Consider the following 19,455-nt stretch of genomic DNA (forward strand, 5'->3'; position numbering starts at 1 on the left):
AGGCTGTCTTTCAGGTGCCCTGGCTTTAAACTCTTTAGTTGAGGACCTTGAATTGAAGTCAGAATTAAATTGGGAGCCACTGAAGTTAGTACAAGATGTAATAGTCTGATTGCTGGATATAGTTTTGGAACACTCTTCAAACACAGCCCCACATAGAGCCATTTGCAGTTTTCAAATAAGGGAAGGGATCACGGCATGCTGTATCTCTCTGACAACATATAGCATTACTCCTCTGTAAACCAGCAATTTGAAGCTTTATAAAACACCAGGGAAGAGAGACCATCTAAATTTGTATTTTTCCCTCCATCTTTCCTGTGCCCCTTTCAGTTGTATATGTCCGTTTTCTATCTGTATTCCAAGTGGCTTTGACATTGTTGATGTAGGTTTCCCTCTGGATTTACTGCGCTGTGAGAGCTTGCTTGGCTTGGACCCTGCTACCTGCAGCCGGGTTTTGAACAAAAACTACACTCTCCTGGTCTCCATGGCGCCGCTTACCAATGAAATCCGGCCCATCAGCAGTTGTACTCCCCAGGTGAGAATTTATTTATTTGTCGTGTCAGAGCACCCAGTCCATTATATTACATTTCTAACAGAACAAAGCAAAAAAACAGACAAAATGCAAAACTTGTGGTAGTTGGTTAAATGTCCTTTGACCAGTATCTGGCCACTTGGAGTGCTTCCGGTGTTGCTACAAGAAGGTCCTCCATTGTGCATATAGCAGGGCTCAGGTTGCATTGCAGCAGGTGGTCCGTAGTTTGCTCTTCTCCACACTTGCATGTCGAGGATTCAACTTTGTAGCCCCATTTCTGAAGGTTGGCTCTGCATCTCGTGGTGCCAGAGCGCAGTCTGTTCAGTGCCTTCCAGGTCGCCCAGTCCTCTGTGTGCCCAGGAGGGAGTCTCTCATTTGATATCAGCCATTGGTTGAGGTTCTGGGTTTGAGCCTGCCACTTTTGGACTCTCGCTTGCTGAGGTGCTCCAGCGAGTGTCTCTGTAGATCTTAGAAAACTATTTCTAGATTTAAGTCGTTTACGTGTTGGCTGATACCCAAACGGGATGAGCTGGAGATGTCTCTGCCTTGGTCCTTTCATTATTTGCTGCTACTTCCCGGCGGATGTCAGGTGGTGCAATACCGGCTAGGCAGTGTAATTTCTCCAGTGGTGTAGGGCGCAGACATCCCGTGATCATTCAGAGCCACATCCACTGTTTTAGTGTGGTGAGATGTGCTCCACACTGGGCATGCATACTCAGCAGCAGAGTAGCACAGCGCAAGGGCAGATGTCTTCACTGTATCTCGTTGTGATCCCCAGGTTGTGCCAGTCAGCTTTCGCATGATATTGTTTCTGGCACACTTTTTGCTTGATGTTCAGGCAGTGCTTCTTGTAGGTAAGAGCACGGTCCAGAGTGACTCCCAGGTATTTGGGTGTGCTGCAATGCTCCAGTGGGATTCCTTCCCATGTGATCTTCAGAGCTCGGGATGCTTCTCTGTTCTTGAGATGAAAGGCACATGTCTGTGTTTTAGATGGGTTAGGGATCAGCTGGTTTTCCCTGTAATAGGCAGTAAGAGCACCTAGAGCTTCGGAGAGCTTCTGTTCCACCGTCTCAAAGCTCCCTGCTTGAGCAGTGATGGCACGATCATCAGCATAGGTGAAACTCTCTGTCCCTTCTGGCAGTGGCTGGTCATTTGTGTAGATGTTGAACATGGATGGAGCAAGCACGCTCCCCTGAGGCAGGCCGTTCTTCTATTTCCGCCATCTGCTTCTCTGGCCCTGTGAGAAAGACCAAGCATAGAATGGGTGGATTGATCCCCATTCAGCTCTACTATTTTTCACGTTGAGATGGTCACACCCTTATGTTCTTTATTTTTGACTCAAAAGATGTCCATAGCAGTCAGAACCAACACAACCATTTTAAACTTCACCCTGCTACTTTTATAAAAGAATTGTTCAAAACAATGAACTGTCAACACAAAGATACTCGAGTATAACCTGAGTTTTTCAGCCCTTTTTAGGCTGAAAAAGCCCCCCTCAGCTTATACTCGAGTCAAGGTTATTTATTATTTTACTCTGTTGTTACATTTATTATTTTATTCTATTATTATTGTTATTATTATTACATTTACATTTTACTCTATTATTATTACATTTATTATTTTACTCTATTGTTGTTATATTTATTATTCTATTCTATTACTATTGTTATTACTATGTTTACATTATTTTACTCTATTATTATTACATTTATTATTTTACTCTATTATTATTAGTACATTTACTATTTTACTTTATTATTATTATTATTACATTTATTATTTTACTCTATTATTATTTTTATTACATTTACTATTTTACTCTCTTTATTAGTATTTGAAGGATATGTTAGTACGTGTACATTGAAGAAGGTTAGAATAATGGCTTAATCAGAGTTGGACAGTCTTATCTTAAATTACAGTTTTATGTAAATATTCAAAACGTTTGAACCTACTGATGCCTCAGTGTTATTTTATTAGTATCTATTTTTATTTTGAAATCTATCAGTAGCTGCTGCATTTCCCATCCTTGGCTTATACTCGAGTCAATACATTTTCCCAGGTTTGTTGTGGTAAAATTAGGTACCTCGGCTTATATTTGGATTGGCTTATACTTGAGTATATACGATACTCTGAGATTCTGCTGCCAAAACCTATTAATATTAGATTGTCCTAATTAATATGTTGAGAATATAGGAAACTAGACAGCCTGCTATCTTCCAAAAAGGCATCTAAGATTTTCAAACCAGATAGAAGATGTAATGTTAGTTTAAGGGGAAATTGTATATTCCCCGCAAAATTGGTTCTCCTTCTATTACCTTGCTTCTTCATGTCACCACCCTCCTTCTACTCCATGATTTAAAAACAAACATATTTTCTTCTCGGAGGAACTTTGAGGCCAAGACTTGCCAGATGGAACCGCTGGTGGCACAGTGAGTTGAACTGCTGAGCTGCAGAACTTGCTGACCAAAAGGTCGGTGGTTCAAATCTGAGGAGTTGGGTGAGCTCCCATTGTTAGCCCCAGCTTCTGCCAACCGAGCAGTTCAAAAACATGCAAATGTGAGTAGATCAATGGATACCGCTTCAGTGGGAATGTAACAGCATTCCATGCTTGGCCTTGGGGGTGTCTACAGGCAGCGCTGGGCTTCGACTTAGAAATGGAGATGAGCACTACCCCCCAGAGTCAGACACGGCTAAACTTAATGTCAGGGGAAACCTTTACCTTAACTTTACTTGCCAGATAACTCCATGGCCATCTGTTCATTACTTGCTAACAGGGCAATAAAGGTGTTGAAAGAATTAACTTTTTGTTGGTAAATATGACCAGAAGAGTACTGATGTGTTCGTTCTTGCTTCAGTTATTTCATTCGATGCCTTTCCTACTCTTTTCACAGCATATTGGGCCAGCCATTCCAGAAGTTAGCTCAGTGTGGTTCAAGCTGTATATATATCATATTACTGGTCAAGGGCCTCCATCCCTGTTGCTATCTAAAGGCACAAGACTTCGAAAACTTCCAGAGATCTTTCAGGTATGTGTCCCGCATTGGGAGAAAATGAGAATCCAACATCATTGTGCTGGTTTTGAAGAACTAATTGCTCCTTCTGCCCTCGGATATGTATGAAATTGCCGAAACAAAGCCGTTGGACTGGAAATGCAAGGAATTCAAAATCTGAGGTAGAAGACCCTACATTTTCCTCTGAGGCATTTCCAGATAATAAATAGGTAGTATGACTCAAGCTTTATTGAGCACAAGAAGCTATAATGCAGTAAATTCAGATGACTTTAGAACAAGAGTTTACTATTTACCCTGATGGTAAATAGTAAACTGATGGTGTGCCTCAGGCTATTGTTTGATTTTTATTCTTACGCTTCCTTCATAATTTTCTGAATTTGAGAGGGATATTAGATAATAAGGGTATAAATATATTGATAAGAGGTATAGCAACTGGGGGTGAAGAGATTAGGGTATTCCCCCAATTACAGTAATTTAACTCTTTAATTCAGTATTTAGTAATATAATTTCGACATCCAAAGAAAATGGACATGATGCATCCTTCACACTGGCTTCACACATTTAAAAATCGTATGTGTGCAAGGAAGCCTTTCCACATATATACTTTATAGTAGATCTGCAGCTGTCTGTGAAAATTCATTCTTGACTCTGGGATGTGCTGATACCATATACATTCAGCTCTATTTATTATTACTACATTTAATTTTTTACTCTATTTATTATTGTTATTATTACATTTATTATTTTACTCTTTATTATTATTATTATTACATTTATTATTTTACTCTGTTATTATTACATTTACATTACTTTATTAGTATTTTTATTATATTTATTATTTTACTCCATTCTTATTGGATGGATACGTAAGGACATTTACATTGAAGAAAGTTAGAATAATGGTTTAATCAAAGTTGGGCAATCTTACCTTAAATTACAGTTTTATGTAAATATTCAAGAACATTTAACCAATTGATGCCTCAATTAATGTAATGTTATTGATATCTATTTTTAAGTTGGAATTTACTAATAGCTGCTGCATTTCCCACCCTCAGCTTATATGCGAATCAATACATTTCCCCAGTTTTTGTGGTAAAATTAGGTGCCTCGGCTGATATTTGGGTCGGCTTATACTCGAGTATATACGGGTAATTTGGCCTACTAGGCTTTCCAGAAAAGTTCAGTAAAAGCTACACAATACAAAGTTTGAGAGGCATCTGAGTGTATATCTAACTAGATCTTTGCTTCTGTATCCAAGGGTTATGACCGTTTGTTAATAACATCTTGGGGCCACGATCCAGGAGTAGTCCCAACTTCAAATGTACTTACCATGTTGAACGATGCATTGACCCATTCTGCTGTTCTGATCCAGGTATGAGGCATAGGGGGAGTTCTCTGATATTTGTGTAAAACAGAGTTTGGAGCAAGAAGGAGATATGTGTGGGGAATGAAGCTAGCATTCCTCATAGACAGGTTTCCCTTTATGGCTGCAATGTGTGTTATTTGGGTTGTCATCCTGTACTTGCTTATTTATCTGGAATTCCCATTAAACTCAGGAGACAAAACATTCCACAGCTCATGGTCATCCTGGCAATGATTTTCTGTCCCATCTTAAAATAATTTTAACGTTTAGTGTGCCTTTGAAGCCTTGAGAGGGGTTTCAAAATTAAGTTAGGGACCTATGTCATCAAACATTTCTGTGGCAAAATGAAAACTTAGAGACTCCTAGAAGAATGTGACATTTATACACTAACTCCTGTCTTTGTGTTTAGGGGCACGGTGTGCATGGTATGGGGGAGACTGTCCACATGCCATTTCCATTTGATGAAACAGAACAGCAAGGAGGTAGCTATGTAATCTGAATCAGAGTTATTTTGCTTGGGTAGAATTTGTGCAACCTGAAAACATCATAATGTTCACAATAGTTAGAAGATCAGTTTGTTTGTTTGTTTTCATATCAGGAGTGACTTGAGAAACTGTAAGTCACTTCTGCTGTGAGAAAATTGACTGTCTGTAAGGCCGTTGACCAGGGGATGCCTGGATGTTTTATCATCTTGTGGGAAGCTTCTCTCATCTCCCCGCATGAGAAGCTGGAGCTGACAGACAGGATCTCACCCCACTCCCTGGATTTCGGTCTGCAGTCACCAGCAAAAGGGTTTAACCCAGTGGTTCCCAACCTGTGGGTCTCCAGATGTTTTGGCCTTCAACTCCCAGAAATCCTAACAGCTGGTTAACTGGCTGGGATTTCTGGAAGTTATAGGCCAAAACACCTGAGAACCCACAGGTTGAGAACCACTGGTTTAACCACTGTGCCACTGGGACCTCCCGGTGAAGATCAGTGAAAAGTAACTAGACAGTTAGCATGGTTCTCCTCCAAGGCTGAGGCAAATATCTCTCTTATCATCTAATATATCTTCCTTTTCTCACTGGAAATGAACTGCGATTTTCTGCATGAAAACACATCATGTGCCTTGCTTTGGCCTTTCCCTCCCTCATTTTTTTTTTGCCAGATTTATACTTTGTTGTGCAAACTCAGTCAGTACTCATAAACAAACATGACTTCAAAACAACAATTTTATTGTCCATTATTTCCAAAGAAATAATATAACCTAAACAAAATGACAACATCAACTTAAAAGTCTGCAAAGCACAATAAATCCTTTAAATCCAAAAATCAACATTGTTGTTAATTAACAATGAAGTCATCTTTTTTTGAACTTAACACATCATTCTGTATCTTTATTTCTAAATGAAAAAACTAGTTTCTAGCCACTGCAATGACTTTTTTGACTCGTAGCTCTTGTTATTGGGTTTTGTTTATTTATCAAGTTAGAAGCAAGTTGAGGGTACAGTTAAAATGCATTTTAAAACACAAACAAAGTTTTTAAAACTTGGCATTATGCTAAATGTTCTTTGACCAGAAACTGGCCACTTGGAGTGCCTCTGATCTTGCTGTGAGAAAGTCCTCCTTTGTGCATGTGATAGGACTTGGATTGCATGGAAGTGTTCTTGACCTAATATAAAGCAACAATCTTTAATGTTTAGTTTTGCCGTTGAGTGTTTTATGGTATCAGTACTGTATTTTGATGTTTCATTCTTTGTGGTTGTGCCTAGATTTTTCTCGTCTCAACATGGGTGTTCATAAAGCACTGAAGATACTAAGGGAAAAAATGGATTTGCAGCACTTCTGCGGCTACGTCACCATGTTGAACCCTTTCAGTCACCAAATAAACAGAAAGCCGAGTGATGCTTCTGATGGAAAAGGTGAGTCAGTGATGAATTTGGGTGGCCTGACTAGGGATTTCTGGCATTTGAGAAGAGTAAAAGACAGCAGGAATAAAGGAACCTGTGATGCATGTAAAGAGAAGGCAAAATCCCAAGAGCCTTGCAATTTCAGTGTTTTCCCATAGTACTTTGTGGGAGGGGAGTCTCTTGTGCATAGAAATATCTCAGTATCGCTATGAAGAGAAGGAATTGTTTATGGAGAAGCCAAGGTAATTGGGGAGTATGCTGAAGATAAAATAATGGCTACGCAATCACAGCTGCTATAATTTGTGAATATGAATTTCCTTTAAGGTGAGCCAGAGCTGGCCCTGGGCTCAGATGTAAATGGAAGCACAGAATCATTCGAAATGGTCATTGAAGAGCCACCCATTGACAATGTGGCTAAACCAAGTCCAGAAGGTAATCTTTTAAAAATAGCCTGCATCTTATTATTGGGGCAGAAGAATTGTCTTCACTATTGTCTGTTTGATTTTACAGAAGCTTTATCTTTGGGCTACATCGGGGGCCTTATGATTGCCTTCAAAGGGCAGTGAATCCATGGACAGAGAATCTGTGGATACAGAGGGCCAACTATAATTATTTTTACATAGTGGCCGGTGCTCTTTCGATTTTACCCACTTTGGGTCCCCAGATGTTATTGAATGACAACTCCCATTGTTATGAATAACTTTTCAATAACTTGAAAGCATATGTTCTCTTTTATTGCATTTTTTCAGTAAGAGAAAGGGGATCAGAACTTTTACAGAACAGCAATTAGACATACAGACATACAGATTCTATGTAACTACATTGGATTCACAAACAACCTACAGTTACATTTGCTAACAAACAAACAAAGGGGAATTACATTTTTACTCAATATTCACCTTCACATAAACATTCATCCATCACCATGTATACATCACCATTTCACCATTCTTTCTCCATGAAGAACATCTCATAGGTCAGGCTGCTTCCTTACAAATCAACCAATGCATAAAAAAAATCTCATAATGCCAAAATGCTTCAAAAATACCAAAATACATCCTTTTCCTAGAGGAAATAGGGATCAGATCTCTGTTTCCTCTACAGCAGAAACTGACTCCCTGCAACATATCATGACTCCAAAGCACACACATTTCTCTTCCCTTGAGAAAAGGAGGCAAGTGACCAGACTGCGTTCCATTGCAGATCTGTTACTCCCAAGGTACACTATCTCTCTGCTTCCCAATAGAGCAGAGCATATTGGGTGGACCAGACTCCTCTGGTCTTCCACAATTTTTTGGATTGTATAAGGTCTCATATAGCAATATTTCGCTGATGTTGGCCCAAAGTTACAAATGAATGATAGACGTCTTCCATCCTGAAACATGTTGATTCCATCTCAGTTTCCTGGCAGATGTTGACTCTTCTTGATTGGTATTGATAACGCAAGCAGCCTTGTATTGACTTCCTTCTTAACATAAGGAATCCTGTAAACATTTCCTTAACGTAAAAGAACCATTGTCTTTGGCAATGTAAACAACTTATTTTTCTACCAAGAGTTCATTGTCAGCAATTTATCAACATTTAATCATTTGTCACAGTTCTCATCAGCAACTTTTAATTACAGTCCATAAATTGTAGCTATTTGCCAGGCCTTATTCCTTAGGATGGTATCTTCAGCCCAGCGAGCCCCCTTTCATACAATTCCATTCAAACCATGCATCATGTTAAATCCACATTTATCAAATCTGCACATTATATTAATATGACACCATCACTTTTGATTATCCACCCTGCAGACTGGGGATAATGGGAATTGCAGTCCCAATAGCACTTGCGGGTCCAAGATTGGCTAAAGGTTAAATGACATTTTAACATCAGACATCATATCCGCAAGCCTTGTCTCTGAATTCAAACCCCACTCTCCTGACTATACAGAACAAACAGCAGCCTTCCAGATGTGACTGTACCACAGCTGCCATTAGCTCCAGTCATGATGAGGAACAAAGGAGTTGTAGTTCAGCATTTGGAGGGCCATATAAAATGACATGGTGGACCTGATTCTGCCCATGGTTCTCAAGTTTGACACTTTTTAGCTACATAGGTAGTCCACACTTAGTGAACATATAAACCAAACCCTTATGCATACATAGACTTGATGGTTAAAGTTTGGGGATGAAAAAAAAGTGGGGGGGGGGGTGATACCTCATACTAAAAGGATGCACAAGGCCAAAACTACTAGTTACAGGAAATGAATATATTGCTAAGCTAAGTCCTGGCAAAGTTTTCTCTGCTTGAAATCACACAGCATGGAAACATACTTTTAGCTTGGTTTTTTTCTTTTCTTTTACAGGCTACTCTAGTATTCTCTCCATGTGTGTTTATAGTTCTGTGGGCCTATTAAAATCACTTGTCCTCACTGGTAATACTTGATTAGATAACCTACTTTTCATTTATAGACAGCATTATAAAAAAAGAAAGAAAAGAAACCACAACTTTTTTAAAGGCTTTACTTTTTTCTCATACAATGACAGTTCTTTATTGGCGATGGACAAAACAATGAAGCATTGTTATAGGCCTGGTGTTCTTTTTATTTTATATTGAATGGGTTGGAAATACTGGAGCAGTTGGAAAGTGAGAGGAGGGACTCATATTACACAACTGCCATGGGCAGCAGTCCTTTGTTTGCTATCTTACTATTTAAAGATGTATCCTGAATTAGTACAGCTGTATGTTCATTTCCTACACCTTCTAGTCATTACTCCATTTTGCACAGTGGCCCAGACCTCAGTTGCTGTGTTACAGAGTCAATCAAGTGGCTGCCATAATTTTAGATTTTAATGGTATTATATTGGGTTTGCTGCGAGCTGCTTTGAGTTTCTTTGTTAGAGAGAAAAAGTGGAATATAAATCACAATAATAATTATTTTTGTGGCCTTCCAGATGCTAGATTACAACTCCTTTATTCCTCAACATGAGACATCATGACTAGAGCTGATGTGAGTTGTGATACAGTTACATCTGAAAGGCTGCAGTTTGATCCATTTTGGCAGGATAGTAGGGTTTGGATTTAGATACAAGGTTTGTGAATATGATGTCTGGCTTCAAAATATCCTTTAACTTTTCCCCGACCTTAGAGCCACAAATGTTGTTGGGTTACAATTCCCATCATCCCCAGTCCCATGGTGGTTGTTCAATAACATCTGGGTACCCAAACTGAGAAAAACTAAAGAGCACCGACCATTATGTAAAAAGAAAAAGTAGTTAGATCTCTGCACCCAAGGATTCTCTGTCCATGGATTCAAAGCCTTTTGAAGGCAACCATAAGGCTGGTGTGGCAGAAACTAGAGCTGATGTGGTCTATCCAATGCAGTTTTCTGAATTGGCACCCCAAATAACCAAATTGAATCTAAAGTTGACCAAAAATTGATTGGTAACTCTTTTGGTACTAATGTCCCTGGTGAAAGTGGTCCCTGGTCAAAAAAAGACTCAGAACCACTGTTCTAGATGTTTTAGATTATAATCGACATCTGTGACTACTGGACATATTATTTGGGATGGTGAATTTTATAGTCCAGAACGAAACAGGCTAGTGTAGATATCCAACTCTTGAAAAATCCATAATGTCAGTTCCACCTCGCCTCTTCTCTTAACAGTTCCCACAACAGAACTGGAATGGGTTCCCCTGGAATTGTGCTTCGGAATTCCACTTTTCAGCTCTGACCTAAATCGGAAGGTTTGCCGAAAAATTGCAAGCCATGGGCTGTGTAGCAGAGAGAGGTGAGATTTGTTTTATTGTAATGTCTGCTAGTAGATCATTGGTAGAGAAAACAAAATGAAGAAACTTACTTTGGTCACATAAACCATGTATATATCATTTTCATTTTTGCTTCCTCTTTTGACAGCCTACAAAAACTGTTACATTCCAGTAGAAAACTTTCTCTACAGGTCCTTAGCTTTGTTCATTCATTCCAGGTAAATATAAATATATAATCACATAACACATTATTTGCATTAATATTTACTTAGAAGTTTCTTTTGGGTGTAACTTTGTTTCAACATAGAAATATAAACTTCGTATTGTCGAAGGCTTTCATGGCTGGAATCACTAGGTTCTTGTGGGTTTTCTCGGGCTACAGGGCCATGTTCTAGTGGCATTTCTCCTGACGTTTCGCCTGCATCTATGGCAAGCATCCTCAGAGGTAGTGAGGTCCTCACTACCTCTGAGGATGCTTGCCATAGATGCAGGCGAAACGTCAGGAGAAATGCCTCTAGAACATGGCCCTGTAGCCCGAGAAAACCCACAAGAACCCAATATAAACTTCCTTTTCTCGAAGTTCTTTGTAAGTCTCCTACAATGCTAAATGATGCTTGCTGAATGCGACCTGAGTGAAAAGTGTGTGATTCTTTATTCCGATTCTCCATACAGTACTTTGAGATTGTTCATGACTTCCTAAATGTATATTTTTGGTGATACGAGAGTTTGTATATTTTTGTATACGAGAGTTTCGTATAAGCAGAGTTTGGAAATTTCCAGAATCCCCTAGCCACATTGGGTTTTATACATGTCAAGGGAGTTCTGGAAATCGTAGTCCAAAATGTCACTTTTTCAGAATCTGAAGTCCTTATCTGAAAGGTCAATCAGTCCCATTGGTATTGTTGAAACCCTTTCTAGCCGTAACACCTTCTTTAGTTTTATTCTTTCCTATATTCTTCAGCTTTGACTGTCTGCCTCATTTCTGTCCGGGGCACTGACTCACCCATTCTGACATCACAGTTGGGCATATAGTTCAGCCATCTGTTGAGTTCTGGACTATTGAAAGGCCTATTGTCAGATCAGATGGCCTTAAAGATGGTGCCAAGTGTCACTATTTTATTTTTTTATTATTTATTATTTGAACTTATATGCCGCCACTCCCCTGGGGCTCAGAGCGGCTTACAAGAACAGACTATCCCTTTGTGTGCTGTGCACCTGACAGGAGGGTTTAGAGTAGGGAGAGCATAGAAGAAGTGCTTGATCCTTTTGCCATTCAAGGGATGGATGTGAGTCAATAAAAGAGAGGCTTAAGACTTATCATTTTTATTGAATGTTTCAAGTTGGAGCTTATCCTCTCCAAATATTTTTGTGCGACAAAATTACTTAGATGACCTGAGCAGTTTTGACTACTTTCAGTTACAATTTTATTATCAGATGTGCTAGCCCAGTAGGCTGTTGGGAATTGTGGGAGTTGAAGTCCAAAACACCTGGAGGGCCAAAGTTGGCCCATGCCTGTGTTACCCTCCCTAGAGTAAAGCTTCTTAAAGTATTGGGTTGGGATCCCAAATGGAATAATCATGTGCCTCTGTGCTTTTCCTTCTCTCTTGCGCACACATCTCTTTCTGCTTTTCCCTCTTTCTCTCTCTTTCTCTTTCATGTGTGCATGTGTATGTGTCTTCCCCTTTCCCATTCTTTCCATCCTTTATATACTTGGGGTCACATTATTTATTTATTTATTTAATTAATTATTTTCGTGTCAGGAGTGACTTGAGAAACTACAAGTCATTTCTGGTGCAAGAGAATTGGCTGTCTGCAAGGATGTTGCCCAGGAAATACCCAGATGTTTGATGTTTTACCATCCTTGTGTGAGGCTTCTCTCATGTCCCTGCATGGCAAACTGGAGCTAACAGACAGGAGCTCAACCCACTCTCTCTGGATTCGAACCACTGACCTGTCAGTCAGCAATCCTGTCGGCACAAGGGTTTAACCCATTGCACCACCGGGTACTTATTTACCATATGTATACCCCACACTTCTCACCCCGAAGGGGACTCAGGGTGGCCTTACAACAGGCACTGATTTGATGCCATATTATTAAAATAAACAATTACAATTAAAAATCAAGCAAATAAAAAATCAATTATTAAACATCAATTAAAATCACACCATCCAAATCATAATCCAGGGCCATTTGTAAATCACTTTGATTCATAATCACTGTGCACTGTTCCAAATTAGCTGTCAAAAGCTTGGTCCCATACCCATGTCTTAAGTTTTTTTCTGAACGTCAGGAGAGAAGGGGCTGTCTTGTCTGGATTTAGTTTCAATTCATTTGCCCTCATACAGACCGTCACAGCTGCCAAGCACTGATTCAGGACCTGCACAGCCCCATTAGGAGTAGGCAGAAAGGAGTAATAGATTTGAATGTCACCTGCGTACAGATGACATCGAACTCCAAAACTCTGGATGATCTCTCCCAGCAGCTTAATGCATAAACATTTATCATTTTAAAAGGGGTTGTGAGTTGAAAAGGTTTAAGAAGCTCTGATCTACAGCTCAGCTTCTTTAGCTATGGGTTGGGACCCCAAATGGGTCACCATAACTGTATTTTGGAGTTGTTTTGTTTTCTCTCCCACACGTGTGCACCACCTCTCTCTGCTTTCCCCTTCTCTCTCTTTCTTCCTCACACACTTGTCTTTATTTCTTTCTTGCCCATGTGCGCATGTCTCCTTCCCTCCCTTCCTTCCCTCTCACATGTTTATGTTTTTCTCTCCCCTTCCCCATTCCCTACATCCATTATATATGTGGGTTCACTTAAATGTAAAGGGGTTGTGAGTCAAAAAAGCTTAAGACACTTTAATCTGGAGGATGAGTTTTTGAACTGGAGTGAAACCCAAAGCTAGCTTGTAGTTTTGTTGAAATGGTTCCCCCTTTTTCCTTCCCCAGGAAAGCATTTCAACCATGGAGTTACTTTCGGAGGTCAGTTTCTCTTCTACTACAAGCATACTTTCACACCCAGTTTCTGCCGACGCAGGCGTTCCACTTCCTGCCAGGAATCTAATGTTCAAGGACGGTGTATTATCTGAATGGAACGGACGTTCTCCTTCCTCTGTCCTTATCGCGTCCATGCCTCCGGAACACCTGAAATAGCTTTGAAGGCTCACTGTGTCTTGTTCACATCTTGCCTTTTTCCTCCTGGTCACTGACTGCACTCAAGTTCCCAGTGCCAATCTTCTCAGAAGTGTAATGCTACCACAGCATGACCTCTGCAATGATAGTGTTATTAAAGTGTGTAGTGTTGCACTAAAGTTGGGGGAGACACGTCCTACCTGTTGATTTACTGCATGTCCTCCCGCAACATGAGGCTTCTTAGTTGTCAGCCTGTCTCTCTTTTTAATCTCAAGACAATCGGTCCTTTCTTTTGTAATTGGAACACCCTTCGTAGGCATTCTGATGATTGGATTTCTAGGCGGCCGCAACAGATAAAGGTAATTTTATACATCTCTGATGCAGACCTTAAACTTGCTTTCTTTTTGGTAATGTAGCATTTAAACAGTTTTTGACATTAAAAAGGCACAAAATGGTATTCAAACAGCCTAACAAAAAATCTGGATATGGTATCAAAGAAGAAGTTGTACTGACATACGTAATAGCTATTTCCTATTTAAGAAGGATGACTGGGAGAGATTTATATAGATATGTTGATACTATTTTCTAAATGGATTTAATCTCAAACTGAAAGTACCTCATGGGAAAACTTAACATAGAACATGGACTACAGTCATTTGTTTATGCTCATTGGAACCTCACTTATGGGTATTAATAGCAAAACTAAATGTGGTGCTGTCGGAACATAGGAGTCCTTGCTTCATGCCTGTGTTTCTGCAATGTTGTCTAGTTGGCACATCTGCGTTGCATCTAAACATTAAAATCTGAGAGCCTTTTGCTCCGGCCACCTTGTTGACCAAAACAAACAGAGAGAGAGAACCTGCTCACACATCCTATTCATAATAGGGTAGGCTCTACAAAATGTGTTTGTAATAGTTTCTAGTCCATAGTCTGCCTGTCGTATGAACGTATCATCATGTGAGGAGTTCATGTTTTGATTTGCCACTGCAAAGAGCTGCATCAGTTTCTGAAAACTGCATGTGTTCATGACCCCAAATTTATATTAGAGCTCCCATAACACGGCTGTTGGGGGGGGGGGGGGGGATGTGTGAACAGCTTCCAGAAGTCAAATGCAGGACAAACTGGACTGGATTGTTGAAGGCTTTCATGGCTGAATCACTTGGTTGCTGTGAATTTTCCAGGCTGCATGGCTATGTTGCAGAAACATTCTCTCCTGACGTTTCACCTGCATCTATGACAGGCATCCTTAGAGGTTGTAAGTTCTGTTGGAAACTAGACAAGTGGTTTTCTCCCACTCTGGACATTCCACAGATATATAAACCCCACTTGCCTAGTTTCCAACAAACCTCACAACCTCTGAGGATGCCTGCCACATATGTGGGCGAAACCTCAGGAGAGAATGCTTCTGGAACATGGCCATACAGCAAAACCAAATTGGATTGGTTATGGAAGACACTAGATTGCTGTCTGCACAATAACTTGTACTGTACATGATCCGTTCCATACTATAGGGCAGGCATTGGCAAACTTTGGCCCTCCAGGTGTTTTGGACTCCAACTCCCACAATTCCTAACAGCCTACCGGCTGTTAGGAATTGTGGGAGTTGAAGTCCAAAACACCTGGAGGGCCAAAGTTTGCCCATTCTTGCTATAGGACTTGCATAGAAGCAGTTTCATGTTCATTATTATTTCCAACATAGTTATTAGAAAGTGTCAACATGCAAAAAAGGGCCAGATTTATGTATAGGAAAAGACAGATTGACTGAGGAATTGAAATATATGGAGCTGAGATTTAACTGAACCCTTTAGAGCACAATCCATAGGGGAAGGGGTTTCCTTTGCACACTGAAAATAACAACAGCTATGCAGCTGGCGCTCCGATCTTGGGTTGTTTCTATTTGTTTCAGTGGACTAGGACAGGAGAATTTACCAGCGGATTGTTGTTACGACAAGTAGGGAGTTTTCTTCAAGTTAATTGAAGATGATGGTGTTCTCATCTTTTCTAGATTTTATTAACATTCCCTTCCTAGAAGGGCAGGAGAAAAGTATGCAGTGTTTAACCGTTCGCTTTGTATAGTTTATATGAACTATGTGCTGCAGTCTGTCACTTCCAGGATCTTCTCAACAGCTGTTACAACACAGTTGTAAAAAGTGATGAAGTAGAAGCTTTGGTGTCAAATCAGTGTGGGCTAAAATGTTTGATATCAGGGCTTTGGGAAAGGTGGAACAGGATGGTGTTTTTCTCCTTTTAGATGCATGTCCGCACGATGTAATACTATTTGGGGGACCAAGACCCCTGTGAGTATCTCAGAAACATAATAGGATACAGTAATAGCAGGTATGTGAGTGTCAGGGGGAAAAACGGATTTGTTGTACATATTTATTTTCATTTGAAATTGATTCACTTTTTCTCCCTCTCTCTCACATTCACATTTTATTTCCTTTTCTATTTCTATAGAAAAAGAATAATTCCCTTTTATCAACGTGCATTTTTACCCATATTTCCCATTTGTTTTTTGCATTTCTCCCTAAAATATGAGCAGGACTCTTAACTTTGTGTTGTTGAAGGCTTTCGTGGTCACAATCACTGGGTTTCTGTGAGTTTTCTGAGCTGTATGGCATATTTCAGAAGCATTCTCTCCTGACGTTTCACCCACATCTATAGCAGGCATCTTCATTGGAGAGAATGCTTCTTGAACATAGCCATACAGCCCGGAAAATTCACAGCAACCCACTCTTAACTCCACCTGATGAAATAACTTGACTTCCACACTAAAGCTTTAGCCCTTTCTCACATTGGAGCCAGACTAATGGTGGCTTTCTCATGAAAGTAAGCACAGCCCCACTTTTGTGCTTAGAATAAACTGTGTCCAATGAGGCTGGTCAAAGATTTTACATATAACAAGTAAATGAAGGATGGTACTTTTTAGGTGCACTATTAGGCATGCTTTCCACCAGAAAACATATTTAGAGACAGGGCAAATGCAACCTGGTGGAACAGGAGACCAAAGGGATTTCTCAGAAGGGGGAGGCTAAGGGTCAGATGTGGATTTAGACTGGTTGCATTCATAGTTATTTTAGGTGGTCTAAGACTCTAAAGCGATGAGGATTTTTTGAAAAACAGAACTGACCTGCTTCTCTTTATCTCGTGGCGGCTAAATGGTAATTTATTAAATCAGAAGTATAAGACCAAGGATCATTTGCAGCCAGTAAACCCCAGCCACTTCTTCCAATATAAAAACAAAACATTGGAAGATCTATTAATTGTCCACACCCTTCTTCTTAAAGAGTTTTAAATGGTGGAGCAGGAATGCAGCTGCAAAGGCTTGTTCACCCTTTTATATAAACTCAAATATGGAATGGTATCCTTTGTGTAGCATTTCAGCAGAAAATCCCTCATATGCAGTAAAGGCAGGATGTAATTCCCACAAGATTCAACTGTAATCACACGTCTTACTGTTTCATTCAGGTTTTAGAGCTCCATCTCAGCTTGCCCTCCTTTCCTTGACAAGTTGCCCTGAAACATGAGTCGAAGTAGTGACGGGAGCAATGCACTATCCTCTATCTAGATCAGTGGGTCTCAACCTGTGGCTCCCCAAGTGTTTTGGCCTACAACTCCCAGAAATGCCAGCCAGTTTACCAGCTGTTAGGATTTCTGGGAGTTGAAGGCCAAAACATCTGGGGACCCACAGGTTGAGAACCACTGATCTAGATGATGGTTTAAATCTCCAAATGGCAGTGCCCTTCTTGCTAATGCCATTGCAATCCATGCTTAAAGTGGAAGCTGGAGCAGAAAATGCTCATGGCTGTGCTAAGTATGGGCAAACCCAGGGCCAGGTACAACCCCTTGGGCCCCTTTCTCAGGCCCTCCATTCTCTCAACATCCTATCCTTCCTTCCTTCTCTCTTTCCTTTCTTCCTTCCTTACCTCCCCCTTTCTCCCTCCCTCCATCCTTCCTTCCCTTCCACCCTTTCTTCCTTCTTTCCTTCCATTTTGTCTTTTCTTCCTTCTCCCTTCCCTCCCTCTTCCTCCCTCCCTCCATTCCCTTCCACTCTTTCGTCCTTCCTAACTTCTCTCTTTCCTTCCTCCTCCCCTTCCTTTTTTCCACCCACCCTTCCTCCCTTTCTTTCTTCTCTTTTTCCTTCCTCCTCCCCTTCCTTCCTCCCATCCTTCCCTTCCACCCTTTCATCCTTCCTTCTCTCCTTCCTCCTTCTTCCTTCCTTCCTTTCTGCCTTCCTTCCTTCCTTCCCTTTTGTCTTTCCTTCCATCTCTCTTTCCTCATTCCTTCTTTTTCCCTCCCCCTATTCCCTTCCACCCTTCTGTCCTTCCATCTCTTCCCTCCCTCCCTCCCTCCCTCCCTCCCTCCCTCCCTTCCCATTCTTCCCTTCCACCCTTTTATCTTTCCTTCTTTCTCCTTCCATTCTTCCCTTCCACTCTTTCATCCTTCCTTCTCTCTTTCCTTCCTTCTTTCCATCACCGGCCAGCCAGTCCTCTTAGCAGGGAGTGCTAACATGTGACCCCCAAGTTAGAAATTTTGCCCATACTGGCAAAATTACAGTGCTTTGAGGGTGAGGTGGAGAACAGAGATCATTCCAAGCTAAACTTCTGCCTCATTCTTGGAAATATCCCTTCCATTGTGAAAACTGAACATGAAGAATGGTTGCTTTACCGTCCCAACCATCACTTATCCTTCCTGCCACTTCTGCTATAATTCATCTGTGACATGAAATCTAAATTACTTAAGTATACTGTGAACTGAAATTCAACCTGTATTCAACAAAAAAAAAAACTTAAAAAAATAATCTTATTCCTTTATACTTTTTTAAACTTCTCAGCATTTTTTTAATTGTCAAGAATCAAGTTTGTCATGTTTTAGGCTTTAACATTTCATAGTTCATCTGCATCATAATTGAGATATATTTTGCTGCTTGGCGTTGGGAATAAACAAGGCATTTGGGAATAGTATTTGAACTGGACTAGGCTTGAAAGATTTGGTAGTTTTCTTCAAGAGGATGGCCCTTCCTCATACGTATTTTCTCCTTCGCCCCTTTTCTAATTTCCTAGCAACTTGAATTATTTCAATAGTGCTCTTATTTCTCTTTGTATTTCTTTCTGCAATGTTTCTAATGCCACTTGTATCTTTCGAAAAAAGGTTTTAAAATGTGGGAGCCTGACAACTGTAAAGCAACCCAGTTGCTTTGTTTCTAGTCTGACGTTGATAGTATACAGTGAAATGTATAAAACCTGGTATTCACTTAAATTATTGGAACATGTAACATATATGTTTACAGAATAAAACTGTGTTGCTGGTCAGGAACTTTGCTAAAATGGCTTGCTTTTTTCTATAAACCAAAAATCCATACAGCCCTTCCCACATGCCTGTCGTATGTAGGAACATTCCAAAAACTAAATGTTTCAGCTTCTTTCTTTTTTTCGATGTCAGCAGTGACTTGAAAAACTGCAAGTCGCTTCTGGTGTGAGAAAACTGGCCGTCTGCAAGGATGTTGCTCAGGGGAGGCTCAGATTTTTTACCATACTGTGGGAGGCTTCTCTCATGTTCCCGAATGGGAAGCTGGAGCTGACAGGCAGGAGCTCATCCCCTTCCCCAGATTTGAACCGCCGATTGTTCAATCAGCAGTTCTGCTGGCAAAAGGGTTTAGCCCAGTGGTTCTCAACCTGTGGGTCCCCAGGTGTTTTGGCCTACAACTCCCAGAAATCCCAGCCAGTTTACTAGCTGTTAAGATTTCTGGGAGTTGAAGACCAAAACATCTGGGGACCCACA

General features: G+C 40.4%; 1 protein-coding gene across 1 annotated transcript in view; it reads left to right on the forward strand.

The window, feature by feature from the left end:
- Positions 1–18,990, forward strand: part of FAM91A1 (family with sequence similarity 91 member A1) — a 46,227-nt gene extending 27,237 nt beyond the window's left edge. Inside the window, exons 16-24 of the mRNA XM_060775848.2 lie at positions 384–532; positions 3,421–3,555; positions 4,799–4,912; positions 5,313–5,385; positions 6,655–6,804; positions 7,117–7,224; positions 10,445–10,568; positions 10,694–10,763; positions 13,492–18,990. Coding sequence (XP_060631831.2) covers positions 384–532; positions 3,421–3,555; positions 4,799–4,912; positions 5,313–5,385; positions 6,655–6,804; positions 7,117–7,224; positions 10,445–10,568; positions 10,694–10,763; positions 13,492–13,695 — 1,127 coding nt within the window. The 3' untranslated portion in view covers positions 13,696–18,990. The remainder of the gene's footprint in view (positions 1–383; positions 533–3,420; positions 3,556–4,798; positions 4,913–5,312; positions 5,386–6,654; positions 6,805–7,116; positions 7,225–10,444; positions 10,569–10,693; positions 10,764–13,491) is intronic.
- The last annotated feature ends 465 nt before the right edge of the window (positions 18,991–19,455 follow it).

The sequence above is a fragment of the Anolis sagrei genome, chromosome 4 (assembly GCF_037176765.1).
Source record: "Anolis sagrei isolate rAnoSag1 chromosome 4, rAnoSag1.mat, whole genome shotgun sequence".
In the NCBI taxonomy this organism is placed as follows: Eukaryota; Metazoa; Chordata; class Lepidosauria; order Squamata; family Dactyloidae; genus Anolis; species Anolis sagrei.